At 47.3% G+C, this 26,253-nt stretch overlaps 1 protein-coding gene across 5 annotated transcripts in view; it reads left to right on the forward strand.

The window, feature by feature from the left end:
- Positions 1-26,253, forward strand: part of LOC138567511 (uncharacterized) — a 530,120-nt gene that overhangs the window by 197,240 nt on the left and 306,627 nt on the right. For all 5 annotated transcript variants that reach the window (XM_069645777.1, XM_069645778.1, XM_069645779.1 and 2 more), the window contains exon 4: positions 223-336. In XM_069645777.1, the coding sequence (XP_069501878.1) occupies positions 223-336 (114 nt within the window). The remainder of the gene's footprint in view (positions 1-222; positions 337-26,253) is intronic.

Genomic DNA, 26,253 nt, shown 5'->3' on the forward strand with positions numbered 1-26,253 from the left:
GTCAAACAAGCCAGACCCTTAGAGGCTAGCAGGGTTTTCGATCCCAGGTATATTGAAAATGTTCTTGTTTATGTGGCATTAGCACATACATGTTGGTTTTGGGGTAGAAGTTTATAACTGTCACAGTTTAAGGGCACTTCGTTCAGCAAATTGAAATATGTCTATCTTGTGGCCTTGCACACAGAAAAGTGTTAATCATTAATTTGATTTCTTTTTCCAAAGGTGATCTAACTGCCAGCTCAGATTCGTTAGTCAAGAAAATGCAAGAAGAAACTAAGTTTCCGAAAAGAACACAGAAAAACGACAGAAAGGAAAGCAGAGATTGTCCCAACACAGGTCAGGACAAATTAATTGGGGCTTTCTAATTAAATAACATTTACTCATATGAAAAGGTTAGGTAAACAGTGGCAGCGTCATGTGAATGCAGACGTGTTCTTTATCTTTTTTATCTTACATAATATGGATTCAGTTAATTGAATTGGAAATCGTCAAGCTCTCCACAGAGCGTAGACGCTGTAACAAAGTCAAATTGAATATTTCCCCTTCATGGTATAAGGGTCTCTGGGGACTAGTGATGCCTCTCCCCACCCACCACTGCATGAAGATCTACCTGGATCTTGCGTATGGATGATTCCCCAGGGCATCTTCAACAACCTTGATTCCTTTTGAATGATGTGAGTAAAGGTAAAGGAGGTTTGCAGCCTCCAGCATATGAGGTTATCAAGTGAGGGGTAGGACCCCTTCTCCGGCCTCCCTAAAGGGGAAAACACTTACTTGTCATGCACCAACACCGTTCTAACTCTCAAGGGAACAGACCTGCAAGCAGGGATTGTTCTTGCAGTTGGTTATGTTACCGCACACAATCACCGCCTGGTGTCCAGCGGTAGCTTGAAGGGTGAAAGGAACCACTCATTATGATTCAGTAACACTGCCATCTGATAGACAACCAGCAGGGAGCCCCAAAGCAGTGCAGCCATGCCTACACCGATGAGAGATAACTACCAGCAGGGAGACAATGAGCATGCGCAGCTGATAACCTTTAGGATGGAAAGGGAAAGAGTTTAAAAGGATCACGTTGGAAGTGGCCATAACCAATCCTGACCTGGAAGGCAGACGAAGCTGGAGAATACCAATCAGCTATTTTTTGATCATACAGACTAATCAGGAGCACTACAAAAGAGATCTGTGCTCACAGACTTAAAAGCAGAGAGGTGAGAAGTAGCGCAACGAAAGAGCAAGGTATCTCGGACACGACCCTGCAAGAGACCAGACAGAGAGAGATGAGAGCCTGCTGTGGGCTGTGTATCAGATACTCGGTATTTTTTGCATATGCCTATAGTGTGGGCTCTAAATCCACTAACATTAAGGTGGGACAAAACTACCAGCCCAAATTGTATAGTGGCAGAACAGTCATGCTTAACTCTAGGAAGGGGCTGTGGGCTAACACAAAGATACAATCAGTTCACACACTTATCCATAGAAAAAACACCACACTGGTATACTGAAAGTATACACATGTATTACATTACACATATATAGGCCTGTTTTAGTTAAATGTGTACTTTAGTAACAAACCACACAGTATAAAAGTACCTGGTGTGTTATGAAAACAGTAAAAATCATAAAGACACAACACACTATATTATATTGCAGGTCCACTACGTTGGAGAAGTGCACTGCATACAAAGGGAAGGGTTGGGGAGGGAAGGGATCTAGACTTTAAAACATCATTGAAATAGTCACACAGGATCCCAATGCCAACTGTAACAAAGTCATAGAATTTCTGGGACATAGCACACAAGAAAATACAAATGTGCATATCACAGTCAGTAATGGTTCTACGGCTGAAAACAATTCTAAAATACAACCATATGCCGCTGGAAGATAAGATATATATTATATACACACACACCCACGCCATGGCCTCACCAATCCTAGAATAATATTTACATTGTCACCAAAATAGTTACAGTGTAAAAAAGCATTCAGCATTTTATTTCTTGTTTTTTTGAGACAATACCGGAAGACCTGACTTAGGTACAAGCTAAAATTCAGGTCTTAGGCCCAATACTCACACTGGGTCCAAACTGGATGCAGGAAACATGTCCAGGGGCAGGTAAGTACCCTCAAAGTTACTTTAGATGAGTTTCAGGTGAGTAAAATGTTCCCATAGATATAAACTTGACAAAGTCAATAGGCAATCTGTGTGTATGGGGGAAAGGCAAGTATGTGCCAGTTCTACTCCACAGGTGCAGATTTAGCATCAAACAACCCCAGCGAGGACCAGTGGAGACTCCAGTGAAGAGTTATAGAGGCCAGTTCGAGAACCAGGAGGCTCAGAAGAAATTTCAGTGTAGCAGGAGAAGCCCCCAATGGAAACCATTGGGAAAATGTAGGTGAAACCCGCCTGCGAATAGTCATAACCCAGCACCACAGAGACCCTTGAGGGTGACTATCTTGAATAACCCACCAATCCAGTTAAGTGGTCACAGTGTTTAGATACCAAAAGTGGATTCTAAGAAGGCTAAACAAACCCATAAGGATGAGGCTTCTTTTCTCAGTGCAGTTTCCAGGATGTGACTTCCCAGCCACTTTAGCACTACCACTCAATGGGGCTAGCCTAACACAGCCCGCCAATCATAATAGGGGGCTATTAAGAAAAGGGCAGGAGGTCGGACCAACTTGTTGGCTCCCTAATTTGCCACTCAACCTAGACCACCCCCACGAGATCAGATCTATCCATCCCAGGGAAAAAGACTGGTCTAAACCAGTAAAAGTAAATATGGAGGCTGCCTCACTGGGCTCATAAAGAGCCCATATGGGCAGAATGGACATTTGTAAGCATAACTCATGGTTGCCCTGAACAAAGGTAGCCACTAAAACAAAATGACAGAGTTGGTCTTAAAAATACACTTGTATTCCAGTGGCTAACAAAAAGGTACAGTTGCTACCAATATGGTAAATTTGCATGCACTCAAGGTGAATATAAAACTAAATAACAGCTCCCACCAGCCTACCCCCTAAAATTAGGGTGATATAATCACTCTAGGCTACACGTAAGCATTCCCAGGATCGGGAGCCCTTTGGGCAGCCCCTGACCATACATTCATAATGAGTGAAAAAGTTGCAATAGCAGGGGGACTTCAGAAGTCCCTCTGACCACCATAAATAGGTTGGTCAACCAAAAAGGAAAAAGTTTAGGGGGACCCTAATAAGTGACCCCAGAACTCCCATAGGAAAATCTGTCTTGACACTGGCAAGACCAGACCAAGAAAGAGACATGAATAGCTTATTGAGACCCACACTGAGATCCAATGCAAGAGACATTAGACCAGGATGGGGACCCATAGCTGGAGGGTAATAATATTGCAGCCTGGCAAACCCTAAGCAATGAGGAAGAAAGAGTTGCTGTTGGAAATGTATTGTTAATTGCATAGGATGGTATGCTGTGGTTAAACATTTGCACTATATTCCAGGCACTGTGAGGTGAACCAAGAACCCCTTGGGTGCTATGTCCCTGAGACTACATTAGATTAGAAAAACCTGGGGAGACCAGTATTCATACAGCTATGATTTTGAAACACATTTAGTTAACCCACTCTGACACATTTAACCTACAGTAAGTGATGTGATTGCAAACCCAGAGAAACAAGCCATACCTAATTGTCTCGATGCTGCCTTGGTCATATTGCATACATGCAGTTCTGTGAGAATGCAAAGCTCAGAGTTATAGGCTCTGGCAATGGTGGTGATTCTCACAGTCCAGGTGTTTATCTGGTGTTTGAACCTATACATTATGAAAGCGCCACCATATCATTTTCTGAGGTGGCTTGAACCGCCTTTTGTCATAGTACTGCATTTCAAACCCATTCCCCATTAAAACCTGCAACCAGGAAGAGCAAAAGTGCCCAAAGAGAAGGAGAATGAAGCATCCATACACAACATCCTGCTTCGGGACCAGGGGAGTAGTGCACAACTGAGAAGACCTTACTAGATACCATAAGATGAGAAGAAGTCCTCGTTGGAGGAAAGCAAGTGGAGTGAAGGCAATCCGTGAATACATACATGCCCCACCGAGCTGAGTCAGAGTGTCCCAGAGATCCAGCGTTCAACCAAATTAGAGGCGAGACGTTCACCTGGCGTAAAGGTGGCAGATGGGTCCTCTATCACTTTGGGAAGCTGCGGACCTCAGCAGAAGAGGCAAATGAAATCATTACAGCACCCAACCAATCCATATGCCCATTACGTATGGGCGCAGATGACAACCGATCAGATTCACTTACAGAAAGTTAGTGGTAACACTGGCCATGTAAATATCTGACCCTTGAAGTCAGAAGGGGCAGCCAAAGCACGACAAAGAGCAGTTGGAGCATGAATTGAAAACGTTATGGCATCTTCAAAGGCTTGCATCTCTGCTGTGGGCCCACCTGTGATGAGGTCTCAGGAGCTGGACCGCCCCATCCCCTCCTCTGGCTTGCTTACACTATTTTCAATATCTGCCAGTGTAAATGGCACCATATACTTTACTTGTGATACTTTATAGTGTGCAGTGGAGAGCACAATATCTTTATGTAAGTGATAGAGGACCAGTGGGAGAGTCTTTCCTTCCATTCTGCTGACAAGATCCTGAGGCCCACCCCCTACGGACTAAAAACTGCTGCGTCTCCCCGCAAGGGTGAAGCCTGCTGGGTGAAAGGGGCAGGTGTTTGCACCTGTGAGAGTGTCTTACCTCCCTTGCTGCCACCAAGCTCCTGAGGCCCTGCCCCTATAGACTAAAAACTGCTGCATCCCCCCGCAAGGGTGAAGCCCGCGGTCGGGAAAGGGAGCAGGTGTTTGCAACCGTGGGAGAGTCTTTCCTCTCTTGCTGCCGCCAAGCTCCTGAGACCCCGCCATCTATGGACTAAAAACTGCTGCGTCTCCCAGCGAGGGTGAAGCCTGCTGGGTGAAAGGGGCAGGTGTTTGCACCTGTGAGAGTGTCTTACCTCCCTTGCTGCCACCAAGCTCCTGAGGCCCTGCCCCTATAGACTAAAAACTGCTGCATCCCCCCGCAAGGGTGAAGCCCGCGGTCGGGAAAGGGAGCAGGTGTTTGCAACCGTGGGAGAGTCTTTCCTCTCTTGCTGCCGCCAAGCTCCTGAGACCCCGCCATCTATGGACTAAAAACTTCTGCGTCTCCCAGCGAGGGTGAAGCCTGCCTGGTGAAAGGGTGCAGGTGTTTGCACCTGTGGGAGAATCTTTCCTCCCTTGCTGCCACCAAGCTCCTTAGGCCCTGCCCCCTATAGGCTAAAGACTGCTGCGTCCTCCGCTAGGATGAAGCCCTCAGGGGGAAATGGTGCGGGTGTTTGCACTCGTGGGTGTTTGCGCCTGGGGGTGGGATAAGGATGTGCCTCTTGGAAAGTACTTGAGGCTCCTTAAAGACATTGGATACTGTACAGCGCATGTGGAAGTTCCTCCGGTGCAGAAGCGGATCAGGAAGAGGAGTTGTTTCTCTAGGGCCATGCAGATAGCAGGTGAGAGCCCTCCATCTAGCTATTCTCTATGACACTGAGTTCAATATTGTGATAAAGGACCCCGAGCCAACTGAGCGACCTATGATTAACCCAGGAAACTAAGTGACTAAGGGAAGATTCTAAAGTGATAATAAGGAACGTGGCCCTGTGCTTTGCACTTCCCTCCTCCCTTTTCTTAAACAGAAGGTGCAGCAAACCTAAAATGTATGTGTTAATCCCTGACACCCCTGACGTTGTACCAAATCCTGCTAATGTTTGCATCCATATTCAAACGGAGCATTGTAACAGCTAAAAAGAAACTCCCAGCAGCATGCACCAAATATTCAAGCACACCTAATAATAAGAGATCTTTTAGTGAAGCCCACTCTTTAATAACTGAAATGAATAACTTTCTGGGTCTGTTCGCCCCTCCCAGCCCCCCCGCAACTTTCCTTCCAACTAGTGTGGACCCATGGGGGAGGAGATCAGTTGCCAAAGATACTGCTGAAATTGCTTATTCTGCTGAACTCTGCAAAACTGAAAAAGATGGAAGTATGAGCTTATGCCAAACTAATGAAGATATGGGCTCTGTGTCATTGTTCATATCTGTAGGTGTCCCCCCCAGAATGGTAGTAAGTTGAGCGATTTGTTCTGATCTTGCCCCCGATCCTGGGATGTTCTGCCTTACCAGCTGCACAATGACCGTAACCCCTACAGCTTCAGAGCTCCCACCTCTGACAGCTGCGATGGGAGAAAATATAATTTGTAAGAAGCCTGCCCCCGATGAATCCCGTCAACCTGCAAAATCTTTGAATATAACCACATGATTGAATGGGTGTTCCCAAGGGTCACCGGAGGACAATTAATCATTTGGGCCCATGCACAAAGGAATTGTAGGCTTAGGGCCACAGGTGGTAACTGTAGGGGCTATTGGTGATTTGTTACCAGTCAAAAGGCAGCGTGGTTTTTCCCCTGCCTGCGATAGTGGACAACAGTTTACCAACTTATTCGGATGGGAGGGGTCCAGTGCCTAACATTTGCCAGTGTAGCATTGTTTTTGCTGAAGGTTTTCAACTCAGGAAATGAGTTCTTTATCTAATTGAACTGGTGGGCAGTGGTAGAAGCAAGGAGGGACCTTCGACTGTTTTGGGGGCAGAGAGAGGGGCCCAAATGACCCAACTGGAGGATGAGTTGCCTGTGCCTGTGTCGGTCACTGGTCCTGATAATACCGTTACCAACTTCAGAGATGGAGGGCCTTCAAACAGGCTCCAAAAATGAATATTCAACCCTTAACAGGTCCAGTGGGAGTGGAGGCATTACCCAAGTTGAATTATAATACCTATGCACTTCACCTGTGTATAAGGGCTCAACAAATAACCAATTACAATTTTGTCCACAGTGGGACCTCCCATAGCCTCTCCAGGTCCTCATTGCTGTACCCTGTGGGCCCAGATGCAGCCGGGAAACCCGGGGCAATTAATAAACCAGGAAGGACAGTACCTCAGCTGGGCTACCCTTTGAAAGATTAACTGACAATAGTAGTAGGCTGCCATTTTTACAGGCTGGAAAGGCACTTTACCTCCACAAGTTCCCTAAGATTGCCCCAAATTACCATGACCTGACCACAACAGTGATGGGTGGAAGGTTTCAAATTAATCTAAACCACTGGCAATTGCTCTGGGCCAACCTTCCACACCACCGTTTTTTAGCCCGTCTGCGCCATTGCAAAAGGGGACCAGTCATGTGCAAATCAGTCAGCAGCTGCCGCCACCGAAGGTAACAGCCCAGCCCGAACTGCTAGGCCAGGTCCCCTCTGCTCAGAAAACCAAGCAACCCCAGACATGTTTCGGCCTTGTTGGACCTCCTCAGTGAGGTGCAGCCTGGTTCCCTGTGGCGCAGTGAGCAAGGGACCCAAGTCTGGGCTTACCCTCTCTCACAAGGAGAAACAAACTGACCACAAAAGTGATGGGTGGAAGGTTTCAAATGAATCTAAACCACTGGCAATTTCTCTGGGCCAACCTTCCACACCACGGTTTTTTAGCCCGTCTGCGCCATTGCACTTCAGAGATGGAGAGCCTTCAAACAGGCTCCAAAAATGAATATTCAACCCTTGACAGGTCCAGTGGGAGTGGAGGCATTACCCAAGTTGAATTATAATACATATGCACTTCACCTGTGTATAAGCGCTCAACAAATAACCAATTACAATTATGTCCACAGTGGGACCTCCCATAGCCTCTCCAGGTCCTCATTGCTGTACCCTGTGGGCCCAGATGCAGCCGGAAAACCCGGGGCAATTAATAAACCAGGAAGTACAGTACCTCAGCTGGGCTACCCTTTGAAAGATTAACTGACAATTGTAGTAGGCTGTCATTTTTACAGGATGGGATGTCACTTTACCTCCACAAGTTCCCTAAGCTTGCCCCAAATTACCATGAACCCAGAGATGCCCTTCTAAATAAATGTCTGCACTGGATCTGGCAGGTGAGGGGCTGCTCATTTGTCAACCAGGACCATATTATACGCTGTATCAGGTCTTGTTGCCAGGGTTCCAATGTGTAAGACTCTATTCGAATTAATTTCAAAGATGTCCATCTAGTTGAGGGCATATTACATTTTAATACATCGAGTGGACCTTTGTCAAAATCTGCAATAGTAATTAGTCACTCTTCCTGTGTTGAACCCCTATTGGTCTGTGCTCACAGGAGCAAATGCTGCCCTGCCCAGGAATAGATCTCCAAGAGAGGATTGCAGGTTAAGCCTGTCATGGATTGAGGTCCACTGAAATTGTTCAGCATTCCAGTTCTAATGCAGATATTTGCTCCAAATCCAGTCACCTATGTCTTTGCTAAGTGAGAACTGGCTTATCTCTAATCTAATGTTGTCATTACCTTTTTTTGTATTCTCACAGGAAAACCATGTGTGATGTTTTTGTAATTGTACATTGTCAAACTGTGTGTTTGTTAAAACTTTTATCGCTTTACTGCTGAAATGAAGTTAAATGCTAATGATAGAGAAAACTGACATATCCCTTATCAGAAAGAGGAAAGGCAATTCTTCCCTTACAGTGAGAGAGTTAGTAGGAGAGAGATGGCATAGAGAGTGGAAGACATCTTAACTCTCACAGTTAACTAGGGCCCTAAAACACCAGATCAGAAATCCGATAGCAAGCTGGGTGCTATATCCCAGAGACTGTGAACTGAGACACAAAGCGGGTGGGTGCTACAGACCTGTGATCACATTGTATTTAGAGAGCCCGGTAAACACAGTATTCCTATGCTCTGATTTTTCTGCTGTCCTGCCCTAGTAGGACATATTGCACCCTAGGCACGGGTGCTTTTTGCCTTTGTGTAAACCATGAGGCAGGCCTAAAAGTCCTGGTGATGCTGACATGCACTCCCCTAGCCACTCCTGCACCCACAGTTTGTGATTGAACTGGTTTAGGTTAACCTATGGCCCACAGCCATCCGCAGTCTACATCCTTTGTGGATAGGACAGTGTGTTTGCTGGTTGTTAGGCCTGGCCACCTGCATCTTTGTGCACTGCCCTGTGGTGTTTTTGTAGGGTTGGCTTAGGCCAGCCAACCCTCCACACACACCACAGGCTTAGGCCAGCCCCTGAGTGAATATGCTATCAGTGTGGAGACCCTCTGCATTCTTCAGAGATTCATATCTGAAATGCGGAAGGACTGAAGCTGAAGATGAGCTGCTGTTGCTGAGGACCTAGTTGGGCCATCCTGGTTAGACCCTGGCACCTTGTTCTTGCTCTCAGTTGTCTTTTTATATGCTGGAATCCTATCCTGGACTCTTCCTTGTCCTCCCTCAGTCCTCCTGTCTGATTAAATTCCTTTAAAATTTTGGAGCACTATTCTGGCCTTTGCTGTGCTGCCTCTCAGCTAAATCCTCTTGGACTGAGTGCATTCAGAATTGGTGAGTCTCCATGGCATGGACGTCTAGCGCCTTGCTCTCACCCTACCACAGCTCCATCTTCGGACATCCTGAATTGTCTTGTGCTGTTGCCCCTAAAGTGAGACTATGGACCTCATTACGAGGCTGGCGGTAGCTGTGCCTGTACTACAGGCAGGGCTGCCGCTGGTATCCATTTTTTCCGGCACCCGCGAATGGGCAATTACCGGGTCATGCTGAGTATGGCAGACCCGGTAATTGCCCATTTGCGGGTGCCGGTAATTAGGGACTCCCCATCCCCATTCGGCCCCATAGGGCTGAATGGGAATATGACGTCGGATGCACCGGCACCATTCAGAGTGGTGCCGGTGCATCCGATGTGCTGTGCTCGCAGGTGCCGCTCTGCCCGACAGGTCAGACCTGGTGGGCTGACAGACGCCCGCGAGCACAGTTCGTAGTATGGCGGTCTGGGAACTACGGTACCGGCATGCTTACCGGTACCGTAGTTTCCGGATCCCCATGCTTGTAATGAGGCCCTATTTCTTACTGACTATCTTCTCCTTCCTGAGCCCTTGAGCTGCCCTTGAACCTGGGTCGGGTTTCTACATCCCCCTGTTGCAATTTCATAGGATGCTGGTGCTCCTGCCTTGTGGGTCTTCCTCTTCAGTGTCCCGTTGATGCCTTCTTTCTTTCTGGATTTTTGCAGAGTAATGGGTTTGAGTTCCTTTAAATACGAGGTCCTAATTATGACTAGCCCAACCTAAACTTTGGTGCCTAAACACTGAGTTTTACCACCATTCCTGGGCAAACCATTCCTCATTCATCAATGTGAGTGCGGGCCACCTTGTCTTGGGATCCCTGTGTATTCTTGGAATTCTTCATTATGGGCTCCTTGGGTCTGGGAGTGATAGGGTTTGTGGTCCCTCCTAGTGTGTTTTCCATTATCCAGAGTAGGCTTTTGATCCCTCTGCAAACGGCTCTTCATGGCCTGGAGTTCCCAAACCTTGGCCTGGGCACTTGGGTTCTCCCCTGGTATCCCCTTTGGGTGGTTGACGTTCTAGTGCACATGTTGGGTAAAAGAAGAACCTGCCTAGCTTTTCCCCCTAACTGTGTTTATCCCATTGCTCTCTTTGGTAAAACTCTCGGTTACTTCTAAAATTCTGTAAACGTGATTCTAAAAGATACTTAACTGGACAGTGCCATTTTTCATAGGCCTCCTGGGTCATCGAGTTTTGTGATCAAGTTGGTGAAGAGGTATCAGTGGTTTATTATTTAATTTATTTAATTTATGATAAGAAATTCCTTCCTGCACATCACTCTCTGCCCTAGGATAATGTTGAATCTGTATCTAGACAATTACTCCCTTCTCCCCAGAGGGGAGCCACCCCCCTTGAGGCTAGGGAGGTGAGCCCACTATGCAAGACTCGCACTAGGAGTCTTGGTAAGTGGGATCTCACTGGGATTGACTCCCCTTTTCCCTCCATATTTCTCTTGCCATATCCACTGCGTTTGTCTTCTTGTGACATATGTAGTGGCCAAATCCAAAAGACAACAGAAAGCCCAGATCTATTATATAAACCTGTTGAAGGAATGGAAGCTCGACCCTGTGGAGGAAACTGCAGTGGCTATGGCCTCCCTCCTTACAGACCCTGACCTCGACCAACAACTAATCCTACAACATCTACCACTGCTCCCAACAGGAAGACCTCCGAGACCTTTTAGACCAGTTTCCCGAGATATTTCCTTAACAACCAGGTAGAATTCAGAATTTCTTTCACTAGATCCGCACACCAGCCTGGCAAACAGTAAATATTAAACCTTACCAGATCCTGTAGGCAAGGAGACTAATTATCGAGGTCGAACTGCATGAGTTGCTCAAGGCCAACATCATTGATCCCTCAGAGAGTCTGTGGTCACCTCCCATTGTATTGGTAGCCAAACCGGACAAGTCTTGGAGATTTTGCATTAAGTTTAGAAAATTAAATTCCATCTCCACTTTTGATTATTACCCTAGGCCCAGAATTGATGAGCTCATTGAGAAGCTAGGATTGTCCAAGTTCATCTCCACACTAGACCTAACCGAAGGTTATTGGCAGGTACACTTAAATCCCACCTAGAGCCTCATCGGCTCTTTCAATTCATGGTACTTCCTTCTGGGTTGAACGGTGCCCCTGCCACATTCCAAAAGTTGATGGGCAAAATCCTGGAACCATATTCTAGCTTCTCTGGAGCCTATTTAGATGACATCATTATACAAGTAATACCTGGCCAGAACACATGCACAATCTTTATGTGATTGCATGAGCCCTCCGGAGTGCAGGTTTAACAGCCAACCCAAAAAATGTCAGCTAAAAAATACCTGGTCTATTTTATGGGGAATGTTCTGATCAAACCACAAACAAAAAACGTCAAAGCAGTACAACCCACACTAGTGCGAAAGACAAAAAGATAGCTCTGCACTTGCACTTGTATGTGACAAATCTGGACAATTCATTGATTCTCTCCAGAGGGGAGCCGCCCCCTTTGAGGCTAGCGAGGTGAGTCTGCTATGCAAGACCCTCTTTAGGGTTCTGTGCAAGTGGGACCTCACTGGGAGTCACTCCCTTCTTGGGGATTATGACTCCCATTCCGGCATGGAATCCCTGTCCAAACCACCCTTTCTGCACATATGGATGTCAGAAAAACTGTTGCATTCCCTGTTACAACTATAATGCTCATATATTTCCCTTAAGTCTATTGGCTTCAGGTAATGGTGAACTTTGCCTGATTGCCATGATCAAGGAAGATGGACATAATTGAATTGATACTAATGATGTTTAGGAGAGGAGAACAAACTGTGAATTGGAGAGGAATTCCCCGCACTGGGAGGAGGGCAAGTGCTACACAGAGGCTAGCCCATGGAGCACTGGCGTCCTGGAAGGGCAGAAACACATCAAGCCGCAGAGGCAGCAGTGATGTGTTGAGCAAGAAATCCTCTGGCTGGAGGCTTGAAGGCGGGCACCTTGACCGAGCATACGGCTCCGTGGGTGGCGTGTGAACTGAGGATCAGTGTTGGGCCTGGCACCGAGAAACCAATTACGAGCCCAAGCTCCTACGAGAAGCGCCTTTTCTGACGCAGGTATGAAAGACAAAGTGAATGAAACAGGCACCCGGCCCCACTTAACCAGAGAGAAAGGGATATGAATGATGTGATGCAAGGCTGGAATTGCCCCCAAACGTATAAAAAGTAATGAAAACGTTATGGGCACCCGGCCCCACTGTGAAGGCATCATGAAGTAGACACAGACAACTGAATACATTTGGGCTATAAACTTTTATTAAAGAAAATGGGGTTCGAGAAAAGGGCCTAACCTGCCCTACCTAACTGAAACTAATGATAGCCTGTGTCAGGATTTGTGCCTGGGTTTTGCTCTGCCTTAAGTGACCGCCTGTCAGATGGTAGTAGGCTATTTCCAGGTCAGACCTGCTGGGCGTAACAGCCCCTGCCCACAGAGTCGGAGTGTGGCGGTCTGTAAAGGGTGCTGGCACGTTGCTGCCGGCACCCTTATTTCCAGAACACCACACTCATAATAAGACATAATGAAAGTAAAGTAGAAGAATTTACTTAACTCCAAAAAGTCAGTCCAGGGCTCAAACAAAGCAAAAAGAAAGCGTCGCCAAAAGCAATGGCAAGAATGCAACAAAAAGAAAATCTTTTCTAACATCTATGAAGGCTATATCATCTAAATATGCCCTTCCATATGTCTGGTGCAGTTGAAAGACATAATCCATACCTCTGTGGAAGGTGCAGAAACTCCATGAAGCCTGAATGGGCGCACAATAAAGTGAAGTAGTCCCAGTGAATATCTACCTACCAGGACCAATTCCCTCTAATATGTTGTCAATTTGTGTCATTCGATAGGCGTTGAAGTGGGCGATGTAGTTCATGTCTCTGAATTCGATACAAAATGTCCATGTCTTTACCAAAACACCAGGAGACCACCAGTGACACTGAGTTTTGTTTACTAGTTGATAGGGCTTGAAGACTCACCGCTTTCGTATGCATGGCCTCGAACCAATGTACAAATAATCCTTGGACCCATCCTAATTTGTAGACAAAAATATTCCTGGAATTGGTAAAGATATCCATACAGCTCCTCTGCTTGTTCAGGTATTGGTTCAAAAGATATCAACTTCTCAGGAAGTTCCTTTCTTAAAGACTCCTGCTTTCAACGTGAGAGTAGGGTAACTTGTTTTTTTTCATACTTTTAACCTATTGGTGTGGTAAACCTGTGTTGTCTTCTGATGGGTCATCCTATTGTATTCTGTATTTCGGGTCACTTAGGACTTCTACAATGTCGTAGGGACCATGCACTCATCTAGAAATTTCTTTTCAGAGGTGCAAAATGGGACAAGCGCATGTCCCCTACTTGAAAACTAAAGAGCCAAGCCTTTCTGTTGAAGAGCTTCTCTTGGCTGCTCGTCATGTGCTTATGAATGGCTTCTCTCACCAGTTGGAGGCCTTGAGTTGTGTCTTGTACAAATCAGGCGTTGTGTCTTGTACAAATCAGGCGGTATTAGAAGCATAGCCAGGTGGTATTGTACAAAAATGTCACCCTCATTTTTGCACCCCCGCAGTCACTGCGACTTTGGAGGCGCACAAAATGAGGGTGACATTTACTGGGCCCAAGCATAGCGGGGGTTGCGGGGATGTCCCCCACTCTACTTAGGCGCAGTAACGGGAGTCAGGGTTGTGGGGGTATCCCCCGCTTACCATTTTAGAAAGCAGGGACACGTAAAAAAAAAAAGAAAAGCACCCTGCAGCATCAGCTCTAACTCACGTTAGAGCGAGGAGCTGACGCTGCAGGGATCGCAGCCTGCGGGCGGCACACGCAGAAGTGTGCCACCGTAAATGTAAGTGGGGTGGGGTGTTGGGAGGGCCAGTGCAGGCTGGGAGAAGCGGGCACAGTGATCGATATGATCACTGCGCCGTGCCGTAACTGGCGTCAGCATTTTGGCCGTCGCAGTTATGGGCGGCGCAGTGATCAAATAGATCCTAGCCAGGTCATCACGAAGATCTCTCCCGCAAACTATGTTAGAGGGTGATAATCCAGTGGAGGCTTGGGGAGTCTTCTGGACTGCAAACAACACCTAAAGAATTCTCTCATTCACTTTCCTTGTATCTGCATCCTCCAGTTTCCAAAGGCGATTCATCAAGGTTTGATTGAATGATTCTACCATGCCATCCGTTTGGAGTCCATAGAGTGGGATATGAAGCGTGTCAACATGGAGTACATTTTTCAAGTCATTCATGAGATTAGACATAAAGGTGCTACATTGCTCAGTAAGTATTTTCTTCGAGAAACCGACCATGGTGAAATATAGGACTAAACGTTTCACGTTTTGCTGTCTGGCGTTATTCTTGAGTGGGAAGGGTTCAGGGTCCTGGGTAACGCAGTCCACAATTACGAAGATATATATATTCCCATGGGTTGTGTGAGAAAGCCGAGGGTACTCTCACTCCTACTCCCCTTGAATCCTCTGGGGGACGTCGACAAGGCGTGTCTGTAACACTATCCCTATAGTGACGTGCGTTGTACCCACAATCCCTCACGCGTCGAGGTCCCTCAGATTGTTTTTTTCCGCCCAGCTTATGGTCGCCTTACGCGGAGCTCCTAGAGAGACATTGCTAAACAATTACTACGGACCTCGGTCCTTAATATATACTTATTGTTAAAAGATCCCTCCCCTCGACGTTAGCTGTGAAGCTGTTTCTCCGCCGGGCAAGTTTTCGACAGAGGAGAAGAGACGGAGGAGATCCTTCGGCGCTGCCGAACACGTGGCTAGGCCTCGCCGGCCAACATACAGTAGGGAGAGTGGGGGTTTCGAACTTTTACCTTCTCGTCGAGAATGTCTTTCTTTCTCCCCTATCTTTCCCTTGGGGTTGTTATCACCAGTTTTTATTGCCTCAGCTATGGAGAGGACACCTTTTAAGTTTTGCCCACGCTGTAGGGGCAAATACACTTGGAAGGACAAACACAAGCTCTGTAATCGTTGCTTGCCCCTCGATCATAAAGAGGACAGCTGCGCGGCCTGTAAGCTCTTGAAACCAAGAACTCTTAAAGAACGGAAAGTTAAGAGGTGGGCGGACTACGCTATGTCGAAGTCAGTTTCCTCACCCGCCGCCGCTGTTACAGAAAGTGACGAGGAGGGTGATAACTCGACGTCTGTTACGGAAGTCATTAACCTTCAGAAGGAGCGCCCGCGCTCCTCGACGTCCGTCCCCGGCCCCGACATGCTTGGCTCACGCCCTGCTTATGGGGATGAACACCCCGGCGACAAGGACGCACACAGACCCCATAGGCCTAAGCACACAACCCACGGCTCTTCTTCGTCCAGGACGAAGGATCCACCAGCGCCGAAGGGGACGCAGGGCACTCCGGCGTCGACCTCAGACCGCAAGGGTCTCAAGCCCCACCCGCAAACGCAGCCGCGACCAGCGATTGGGCTTTCATCTAATACGGGGCACTACCTCAAAAACATCCGACGTAACACTCCATAGAGCGGCCGTCGAAAAACAACGCGCAACGCAGGCAACGCCGACTCCAGAACCCTCGACTGACGAACTCGTCGTCGAGAGTCTGGCGAGAATTGTTTCCGAGGACAAACGTAAGCGGACGACGAAACAGACGTCGAATACCGCACCCAAGGAAATAGAAACGCCGAAAAAGCACAAGAGTAGCCAGGAACTGCCCCATCCATCTAAAGGCACTTCTGAACTACCGGAGGGCTTTTCTGAGGGCGACGGAAACCTTTCGTCAACGTTGTGGGAGCGTTCGAAGCGTTTTGAAGGTGAAAACACTGATTTCCCCCCTCTAGACTATTCAGGGGTTCCCCATGAGACCCTGGAAAGACTCCATTCTTGTATGGAAAAGATGGAGAGGTTTTTGGGTAGACAAAACCCACCCACACCCAAAAGACCAAGAGAATGGACCCAGGATGACCCTAGGGTCAAGATTCCTAGGCTGTTTCCCCCTTCTGCAGATGCATATGACCTCACTGAAGAGGAGCAATACCTCCAGGAAGATGAGGAGTGTTTAGGTGGAGAGGAAGAACTTGAGGAGGAGAGGTTTGAGGAAGACCCTTACACTAGCGCAGGAGCTTTTGAAGAAGATACAGCTACCTCACAGTCCTGGCACTCCCCATCAGTGCACTCAGACCCTGATGTCTTTCATCCTTCTCCTCCCAAGGACTCACCTATTGGGAACACCTCCCCCATGGATGACCAGCCTTCACTTAATGCACTATTGCGCAAGGCAGCAGCGCATTTTGAAATAGACACAGGGGAGACTCTTCCGGACATAGACTTTGTAGAAAAGGTTATTAAAGAAAAAGCCCCGGTCAGCCAGTCCATTCCGCTCCTGGCTTCTATAAAGAGAAGAATAACTCCTTCCCTTTCCAATCCGGCCTTAGCCAGAGGGGTCAACCCTCGGATAGAAAAGCTCTTCAGCCCTTCGTCTTCTGACCCTTTGTACATCAGGGGACATTCTATTCCGGACTCTCTGGTAGTGACTAACACAAGAAAGAGAGTGGGGGTACCACTATCTACTAGTGAGGCACCACCTGACAAAGAGGGCAAGAAGCTCTATGCACTTGGGAAGAGAATCACGACCTCCGCCGCCTTCTCAACCAGGATCGTGAATAACAATTCCCTACTAGCTAGCTACGCAGATGCACAGTGGAGCAAGCTGCGCAGCGAAGCAGAGGACGCACCAGAACCCCTGCGTTCATGCCTGTTGGCTACTATATCAGAGGGAACTCTTGTAAACCAGGGCATCGTAAAGAACTCCTTAGATGCCGCAGAGACAGCTGGCCGCTCCCTGGTTCAGGGAATACTTCTCAAACTCAGGCTTCCCTAATAAATAAGCCCATAGAGCAAACACATCTGTTTGGGAAAGCAGTTGATGAGGCCCTAGAACATGCGAAGAAGGAGTTTGATACCATCAAGACTTTTGACCAAATTTCTAGGCCACCTAACAGACGCAGCTATGGCAATAGACGCTCCTTTCGTGGCCAATGCCAGCAGCAAAGCCAACAACAATTTTACTCTGCTACCAACTGGCCCTCTAACCAAAGCACCCAGTTCAGTCAAAGAGGCCAACGTCGTGGCAAAGGAAGAGGGCGCGGCTCCAGTGCAAAAGGCCCCATGCCCAATACCAACAAATGACCCAAAGATTCGGGTCCCCTCCCATGCATCACCGGTCGGGGGCCGGCTAACATCGTTCCTTTCAGCATGGGAGGGAATAACATCAGACCCCTGGGTATTATCCACCATAGCCCACGGATACTGCATCGAATTCAATGGTTCCCCGAAATACAGACCCCCACGGAACCGACGCATGACACCGGAACACCTCACTATTCTTCTTCAAGAAGTAGAAGAGCTACTGAAAAAAGAAGCTATAGAGGCTGTCCCCCTATCTCAGCTAACAGAAGGTATTTATTCAGTGTACTTCCTTGTACCCAAAAAGGACTTAACCATGCGCCCTGTATTAGATCTGCGCCCAGCGAACAACTTTGTCAAACCCCAAAGGTTTCGTATGGTGACCTTGCAGGAAGTAATCCCACTGTTATCACAGGGGGATTACATGACAACACTAGACATGAAAGATGCATACTTTCATATTTTAATGTTGCCAGCGCACAGAAAATACCTCAGGTTCAAGATAGAGAACAAACACTATCAGTTCAGAGTACTACCCTTCGGGATAGCATCTGCACCAAGGGTATTTACGAAAGTACTGGCAGTGGCAGCGGCCCACCTGCGCAGATTATCCATCCCGGTTAACCCGTACCTCGACGACTGGCTCATAACGGGATTCTTACGAAACATGCTTCTCCAATACCCAAAGGACCGTAGACCTTTTGTCCCAACTGGGCTTCTCCATCAACGAAAAGAAGTCCAGCTTAGACCCCAGCCAAATCAAACAATTCCTAGGGGCTCTAATTCGAACAAAGGACGGCCTCGTCTTCCCCTCCAACGAGAGGGTCCAAAACATGCTGTTTCAGATCCCCCAATATGTGGCAGGTCGAGAGGTGACGGTACGCAAAGCAATGCGCTTGCTAGGGATGATGGCGTCATGTATTTATTAGGTACCTCACGCGCGCCTGCGCATGCGCCCAATGCAAGAGTGGCTCTACAGCCAGTGGTGTCAGGCCAGCGGACAATGGGACGATCTGGTGGTGGTCTCGCAGGCCTTGGTTCTCTCGCTACGGTGGTGGACAAAGGAAAACCTGTTATTAGGGAAAACGTTTGCCACACCCGCAGTGGAAGCCACTCTAACTACAGACGCATCCCTTACAGGATGGGGGGCTCACCTATCCCATCAGGCTGCTCACGGAGTGTGGACTCCGAGCTTAGCATCCAAGCATATAAACCTGCTGGAACTATTAGCAGTGTTCAAAGCACTGAAAGCCTTTCAGGAACACTTACAAGGAAAGACAGTGATGGTCCTCACAGACAGCACCACAGCCATGCACTATCTCAACAAGCAAGGGGGCACTCACTCTCCAGGACTGTCCAAGCTGTCCCAGAATATATGGAAGTGGGCTCTCAAACACAACATGCTCCTACTATCACAACATGTACCAGGGGAACTCAATCTGCTAGCAGACAAACTCAGCAGAGACTTCCCCCTACCCAAAGAGTACGAATGGCAATTACACGAAAACATTGTCTTAGACGTCTTCACGCAATGGGGTTTCCCGGAAATAGACCTATTCGCAACCCTGGAGAACTCACAATGCCAAAGTTACGCCTCCAGGTACCCCCAGAACCAGTCCAAGGGGAACGGTCTGTTGATTCAATGGTCAGGGAAATTTGTTTACGCCTTTCCCCCGACTCCCCTTCTCAACAAAGTGGTGCACAAGATGCACCAAGAGCAGGTTACCATGATACGAGTAGCCCCAATGTGGGCCCGGCAGCCATGCTTCGCTCACTTGATGGAGATGTCCCTATCTCCCCCAATGAAACTTCCCTGCCCGTACAACATGCTGTCACAAGACAAGGGCAGGACACTGCATCCATGCCCTCAGACCATGAACTTAGCAGCCTGGCTCCTGAGATCATAGAATTTGGACATTTACATCTCCCTCAGAGATGTATGGACATCCTCAGGGAAGCCAGAAAACCTAATACTCGCCACTGCTATTCTAGCAAGTGGAAAAGATTTGTCATCTGGTGTAGAAGTAAGAACATCAACCCGGTAGACTGCTCTGCCACTAACATTATTCTGTACTTGACCCATTTACTGCATTCAGGTCTAGTGTTTAATTCCATTAAAGTCCACCTAGCGGCACTTTCTGCATACACCACTTCCCAACTTAAAGTGTCGTGGTGGAAGATACCAGTTATCAAGGCCTTTATGGAAGGGGTAAAGAGAATACACCCCCCGATAGCTAACCCAGCTCCCGGATGGGACTTAAACGTGGTACTTTCTAGACTCATGGGCATTCCTTTCGAACCCATGCACAAGGCAACTCTTAAATACCTCACTCTTAAGACTGCTTTCCTAATAGCTATCACCTCCATTAGGAGAGTAAGTGAACTACAGGCTCTTTCTGTACTAGACCCCTTCGTATCAGTTCACAAGGATAAGGTGGTTCTTCATACACACCCAAGGTTTGCACCAAAATTCATCTCGAAATTTCATGTAAACCAATCTATAGAACTACCAACGTTCTTTCAAAACCCTTCCAGCTTGGGAGAAAAAAGTCTGCATACACTAGATGTACGCCGAGCTGTCATGTTCTACATGGAAAGAACCAGATCACTGAGAAAGACTAATCAGTTCTTTGTCTCGGTGGCAGCAGGAAGAGAAGGAGATGCAGTCTCTAAGTCCACTATATCTAGATGGATTGTACAATGCATCACTCTCTGTTACACTCTTGCTAAGAGAGAACTACCCTTCAAGCCAAGAGCACATTCCACTCGAGGCACTGGGGCTTCCATAGCATTCATTGCAAATGTTCCCCTTGAGTCCATCTGCAAAGCGGCTACCTGGAGTTCTGTGCACACCTTTACAAAACACTACTGTCTAGATGCACACTCTAGATCTGACTTCCAGGTGGGACAGGCAGTATTAAGACATCTTTTCTCTGCTGTTCCTTCTCATAACCCACCGCCAACTCCGGGTACTGCTCGCTAGTCTATGCACAGCATGTGATTATAAGCAGATTAACAAACATCAGAAGACAATGCATTACTTACCGTAAAAGCATTTCTGATGGTTGTATCTGCTTAGATTCACATGCGCCCGCCCTTCCTCCCTGCTCAGATGGAAGGAACATAGACATCCTCTACTATATTTCTCTCTTTTCTGTACTCACTCAGGTCTAGAAGGCTCCCTCAGGGCAGAAAAATACAAACAGAGGGACCTCGACGCGTGAGGGATTGTGGGTACAACGCACGTCACTATAGGGATAGTGTTACAGACACGCCTTGTCGACGTCCCCTTTTCGACTACGAAAAACAAAATGCAATACTCCGCAGTGACCACTGGATGTCGGACCTATGCACAGCATGTGAATCTAAGCAGATACAACCGTCGGAAATGCTTTTACAGTAGGTAATGCATTGTCATATCCTTGCACCACTTTGGTACTGGAACGAGGAAGATGCCTACTAAGGGCCTCATTCAGAGGTCGGTGTAAAAATAGAAATGCGTTGTTCCAAGCCGGAACAACACATTTCTTAACTGCACCATATTCTGACGGGGAAAGAATGTGGTGCAGGGACATGAAAGCCTCAGCTTCTACATTAGCCTGATTTACGGCTTGACAACAGCCCTAGCAACCACGAGGAATGCAGGGCAGCCACATGAAGGGGATTCTCCACCCAGCAGCACTGGTTTAGCAATATGGTTTAACACCTCTGAGGTGCCGTTAAACTCCACTGCACACTCTCCCCTTTATAATCATAGCATTTCTTAGACTGCAGCACCACTTTTCTAGTTTAATGACAGTTTAATAAACTATTCATAAATTAGAAAAGTGTCAGTCATTAATGAAATGCTCGCAATACCACTGGAACACATTTTTCCCCCACAACGTGTAATTTTAGCAGCTTTTGTTGCTGGAAAGCACAACATCTCCCCTCCAATAGTTCCACCCACTTCCGAATGGTTGAGCTGGAAAATGGAGGGGAAAATGTCGTATTCCACATACTTTTTATCACAAGCTCAGAATCAGGCTCTCAGAGTTGTGAGGGTCAGGCATGTCCCTTTAATTATGGTCAGGTAGGGCTAATCAAGCATCCACACCTGCAGCCTGTCAAGGGACTGCAGGTTTATAAAGGGAGACCAGCCAAGCAGTGAGGAGAGCAACAGGAAGACCTGTGTGGGGAAGACCAGCAGGAAACCCTTGTGAGGAGGCAGCCATAGTGGGACCGGAGAAAGAGCCAGGATGCCGGCAGTTATCCCAGTGGAATTGTGGGACCCCATACAAGTTGTCTGTGTACTTTCCACATGTCTAGGAGCCTCCATAACACAGAGTAAGCCGCAGGAGCTGCGGAGGATACCGGACTAGAGAGGACGCCGCCCGCGTCCAGGATGAAGCGTTGGAGGTATTGGTGTGTAGAAGGAAACACAAGGCAGGAGAGCAGGGTTTGCGCCAGTGGATTTCCCAGCTTTGGAAACCGAGAGGAAGTCGCAGGAATCACCGGGAAGAGACACAGAAGACCGGTGAGTGTCAAGAGGGCCTAAGCACCCGGGCGCTCCAAGGGACCGCAGATGAGGAACGGTCCGTGAAAGTAAGCAAACAAATTCATATTGAATACCAAACTAAATGGAAACCTAACATTGAAACAAATATGTGCATATTGAAGGCCGAACTGAATAGAACCTTAAAATTAAGCGACATAACTTCACATTGAACACCAAACTCAAAGTAAATAATGTTGAATGCAGTGCAACCAGGCCACAGATAGACAAGAGGTGTGTGCCACGTGGTGGCAGAGCCACGAGGCTAGTGATGAGAAGCCAGAGGACTGCAAGAATACACCTAAACCCAAGAGGCCTATAAAAGGAAATAAGTGAAGGTAACATTGTGCACAGAAGGAAGTGCCAAAGAACCTGTATGCGCTGAGGAGCCCAGGGATCCTGGTTGCGTGACCAGTGATGGGTGGACCGTGCAGTCCAACAACTGTGCCTAAACCAGCGAGCCATGAATGGTGAAAGATAAGGACACTGTGAAACAGCCCAATAAAATCACAGCAAATGAACTGGCGAGGTAAGCCAGAAAGAAGGTCAGGTTGACCTGGTGTTTTGTTAAGACATTTTGAAAAGACTGAAGCAAGTGTAAGTGGCGAAGTGAAGTCTTGTGGAATGGAACCCTGAGACTTAAAGGGACCACACTTGTTGTCTTAAGAACGGAGCCTAAAGGCCTTTTTGTTTTCGGATTGTGTTACTTGAAACTTGGGGATGGGAACCCCAAGGATTGATTTTGAACTATCACCTTGAACCGCAGAAAGGTGATTTTGAGACTTTTTCATGGAACTTTCTTATGCTTGGTGAAGGGGAGCTGAAAGAAAGCTGCAAGCTGGAAGAAACTTAGAACTTTGAGTTGAATACTAACACAATGGTTAGCTTTAGTTGTGAGGGCAATGATAGGTTTTGAACACAGACAAACTTTTAAGTTGAACTCTTACTCAGATTTTCCTTAGTTTCGTTCAAGTAGGTTAATCCCACCTTAGCAAAGGGCAAGTTAGGCCTTCAGCCATCCTGACATTTAAGTTAATAAATATCTTTTGTTTGAACTTTAAGTATGTTGGCTGTGTCTTACTTCATTATGCCTTCACAGTGGACATATTTAACCATCAAATAATGCCCATTCAAACCCAAGAGAATGGTACAATAATTATCAAATGTTCTGTTTACCAAATGGCTTATTGGCTCTAGTAAGGTTAGTTCTGAGAGCTAATACATCTTAATAGAGCTATGTCGCCAACTGTTTCCTAAAAGGAAAGTGTTCTTCGATAGCTCTTGTTAAGATGGATTTCTAGAATCTGGCCTGGTGGACAGATTTTAGGAGGCCACCCTAGTTATAGTGAACGAGGGAACTCTAAGTGGTTAGCCAAATCTCAATCAAGGTAGCAATGGAGAGCAGTCAAGACTATTCTTCGGATAATATGAGTGGGGCCAGAGGCCCACAATGAGCCCACACAGTGAAGCACACAATAATTAAATTTAGACAGGAATGTACAAAAATACTATATTTACTCTAGCCCTGAAAACTGACTTAAATCAATAAAATAAGGTATGTAATTGATGCAGTAAGATGGAACAAAGTCACAATAAATAAGACCTAGCTTCAGAAGCCCAATCCCTATAAAGAGTGGGGCCTCATGCTCAAAGGTCCCATTGCTTCCCCCCAGAATTTATCTGATGCAGGTAAAGTACTTGTGTTGGTGATTGTTCAAGAGAAGAGAGGCAACAAAGTTACTGGTAAGTAAATGTGTACTTATTTTTCAGGTTACACTGCCCGGGTGCAACGACCAAAGCAGTGGAATGGAAGGATGTGATTCAGTCAGAGTTGACTGGGGGTCGATGGAGGTTGGTTTGGTGCAAGGATTCTTCTGGTCGTGTCCAGGAGCAGAATCCAGATCTCTTCAGGACACTTCGCAGGACGGGGATGGCCACCGTACACAGACGATGGCAGGTGGCCTTATAGTCGCCTTAGTAGAAGTCCTTCCAGAGCAGGATCCCTTGAAGCTGGGAGGCTGAAATTCGGCAGGAACGCGACTTACGCCACAACATTATATTCCAAATCCACTCGACGTTTTTTATTACAAGGGACTGAGAGAAGAATATCACTGGAAGCTCTTTATGATCTGTTGTGGTGATCTTTGGGAAAGCATGAAAAGAGTCCTAAGTGCTCTATGAGATATAGACAGCACCTTAAAGTGTATGGGCTTCTCTGCAGTAAACCAGTACTAAAGTGTAACCACTTGGAAGATATGGGGAAGATAAGTAGAGCCTTCATTAGCAGAAGCACCACTACATTCTTTAGGTGCTGAAGTCTCCACGAAAGATATGAGGCATCCCTAAAAAGGTAGTGTTAGAATAGGCCAGGTGCGATTAAACCATTGCATCACTGCCTGCATCGATGGGGACGGAAGAGAATTGTTGAGATGTTTCTCCAAAGCTTCAGGAGGTAGAAAGAAGCCTTTATCAATTGATTGACATGGGGCACCCATGAAGTGTCTTTGTCTACTATGATTGCCAGACTTTTCAATTATTTTTCTGGCTTGTGGCACCAAAAGCATGGTGTCATTGCTTTCCTCTAGAATGGATTGAAGCTGGGTACCAATCACACGTTCCAACTATTTATCAAAGAATTCAACTAAATATCAAAGAATGGAGAGTTGGAAAAGGAGCAATAGTTATTGGAGTCATTTGGTGTGAGATTACTATTTTAAAAAAGGTGTTTCTAACGACTGTAACGCTCACCTGGTTCCCACAGAGGCGCGGCGTCGAAGGCGCAGAACTCTGAAGATGGACAGGAAGGGCCCCTCTATTCTGGCTTCCCTGGCTCGTTGGATACCCTCCTGTGCGTGAAAAGGGAGTATTACCAACTGTGGAACAATGCTCAAGCCTCCCACTACCTTCCAACCCTCCACGATACCTCCTCCACGATTCCCCGTGAAGCCTCACCTTAGGGTTTGGAAGGATGAGCTCTCCATCCTGCTTCTGATGCAGGGGCGCGTTGAAACCCAGTTACTTCACTGGATTGAGGATTGATGGGAGTTCAGGTAAGCTTGACTGTTCAGGTAAGGCGCTGTAAAAGTTCTGTTCAAAAGTTCAAGCTTAATAATAATGTTCGTTGTCTAATTGCAGCAAGCGCTAATGCTTATGTCTTTTTCCCCTTAGGGGCCAGGGTTCGGAGTGCCGGAGATATGGCGCCGACCCGAAGTGAAACAGTTCTGGATGAGCGCTCAGGTAATGTCTTTGCATTCGCTCATTCAATGTCTTTGTCTTTTTTCCCCATAGGGGCCGGGGTCCGGAGATGCCAGGAAGCGGCAGGACCCGAAATGCAGTGGGAATAATCCAACAGGTAAGACTTAAAAGGAAACTGAGCTTTCCTTATTCCTTTTCTCCCTTTCACCTTTGTTCTTGTCTTTTTTCCACTAGGCGCCGGGGCGTAGCTGAATCCGGAAGATCGCTGCTGAAGATGGAAGCGCCTTGCAAAGGTGAGTAAAATGCAGCGCTGCAGCGATCGAAACAAAATGCCTTTAAAATGATGTCTTCCTTTTCAGGGCCGTTGGAGAAATGACTCCGGGATGCAGATTTAGCAGGTAAGGGCTTTTCTTCTCCTATTCTCTTCCTTTCTCCCCTTGCAGGTGTTCCAGGGTGCTGGCAGGCGTGGCTGAAGTCAGGATGCAGGAGCTGACACGGTGAGCGTCCAGCTGCTAGGTGCAGAACAACGTGAAGCACGTGTGGCTGTTCGGGTGGGGTTTAAATAGCCTTGGAAGAAGTTCCTGGTATGTATCCTTCCACCAATCAGGTATGTATCCTTCCCCGACCACACCCGGGTGGTGAAGTAGTCCTACAGGTAAAGTAGTCCCATTCAGGCCTCAAGAGGGCCTGGATGAAGCAGCAAGGTCTGCATCAGGTAAGTGTGCACCCAAGCACTTAAACACATATCCTCTTCTATGAGCCTGGCGCCTAAGGCGCCAGGACTGGGGTCCGCTATGAGCCTGGCGCCTAAGGCGCCAGGACTGAGTCCAAAGGGCCCCGACTTGGGCCCGCTGAGACTTCCCTGGGGAAAATGATGTCTGCCTCTGGGGTTGCTGGGCCCGGCCTGGCTCCTTGGAGGTAGGCATCATA

The sequence above is a fragment of the Ambystoma mexicanum genome, chromosome 2p (assembly GCF_040938575.1).
Source record: "Ambystoma mexicanum isolate Mex_15411 chromosome 2p, UKY_AmexF1_1, whole genome shotgun sequence".
In the NCBI taxonomy this organism is placed as follows: domain Eukaryota; kingdom Metazoa; phylum Chordata; class Amphibia; order Caudata; family Ambystomatidae; genus Ambystoma; species Ambystoma mexicanum.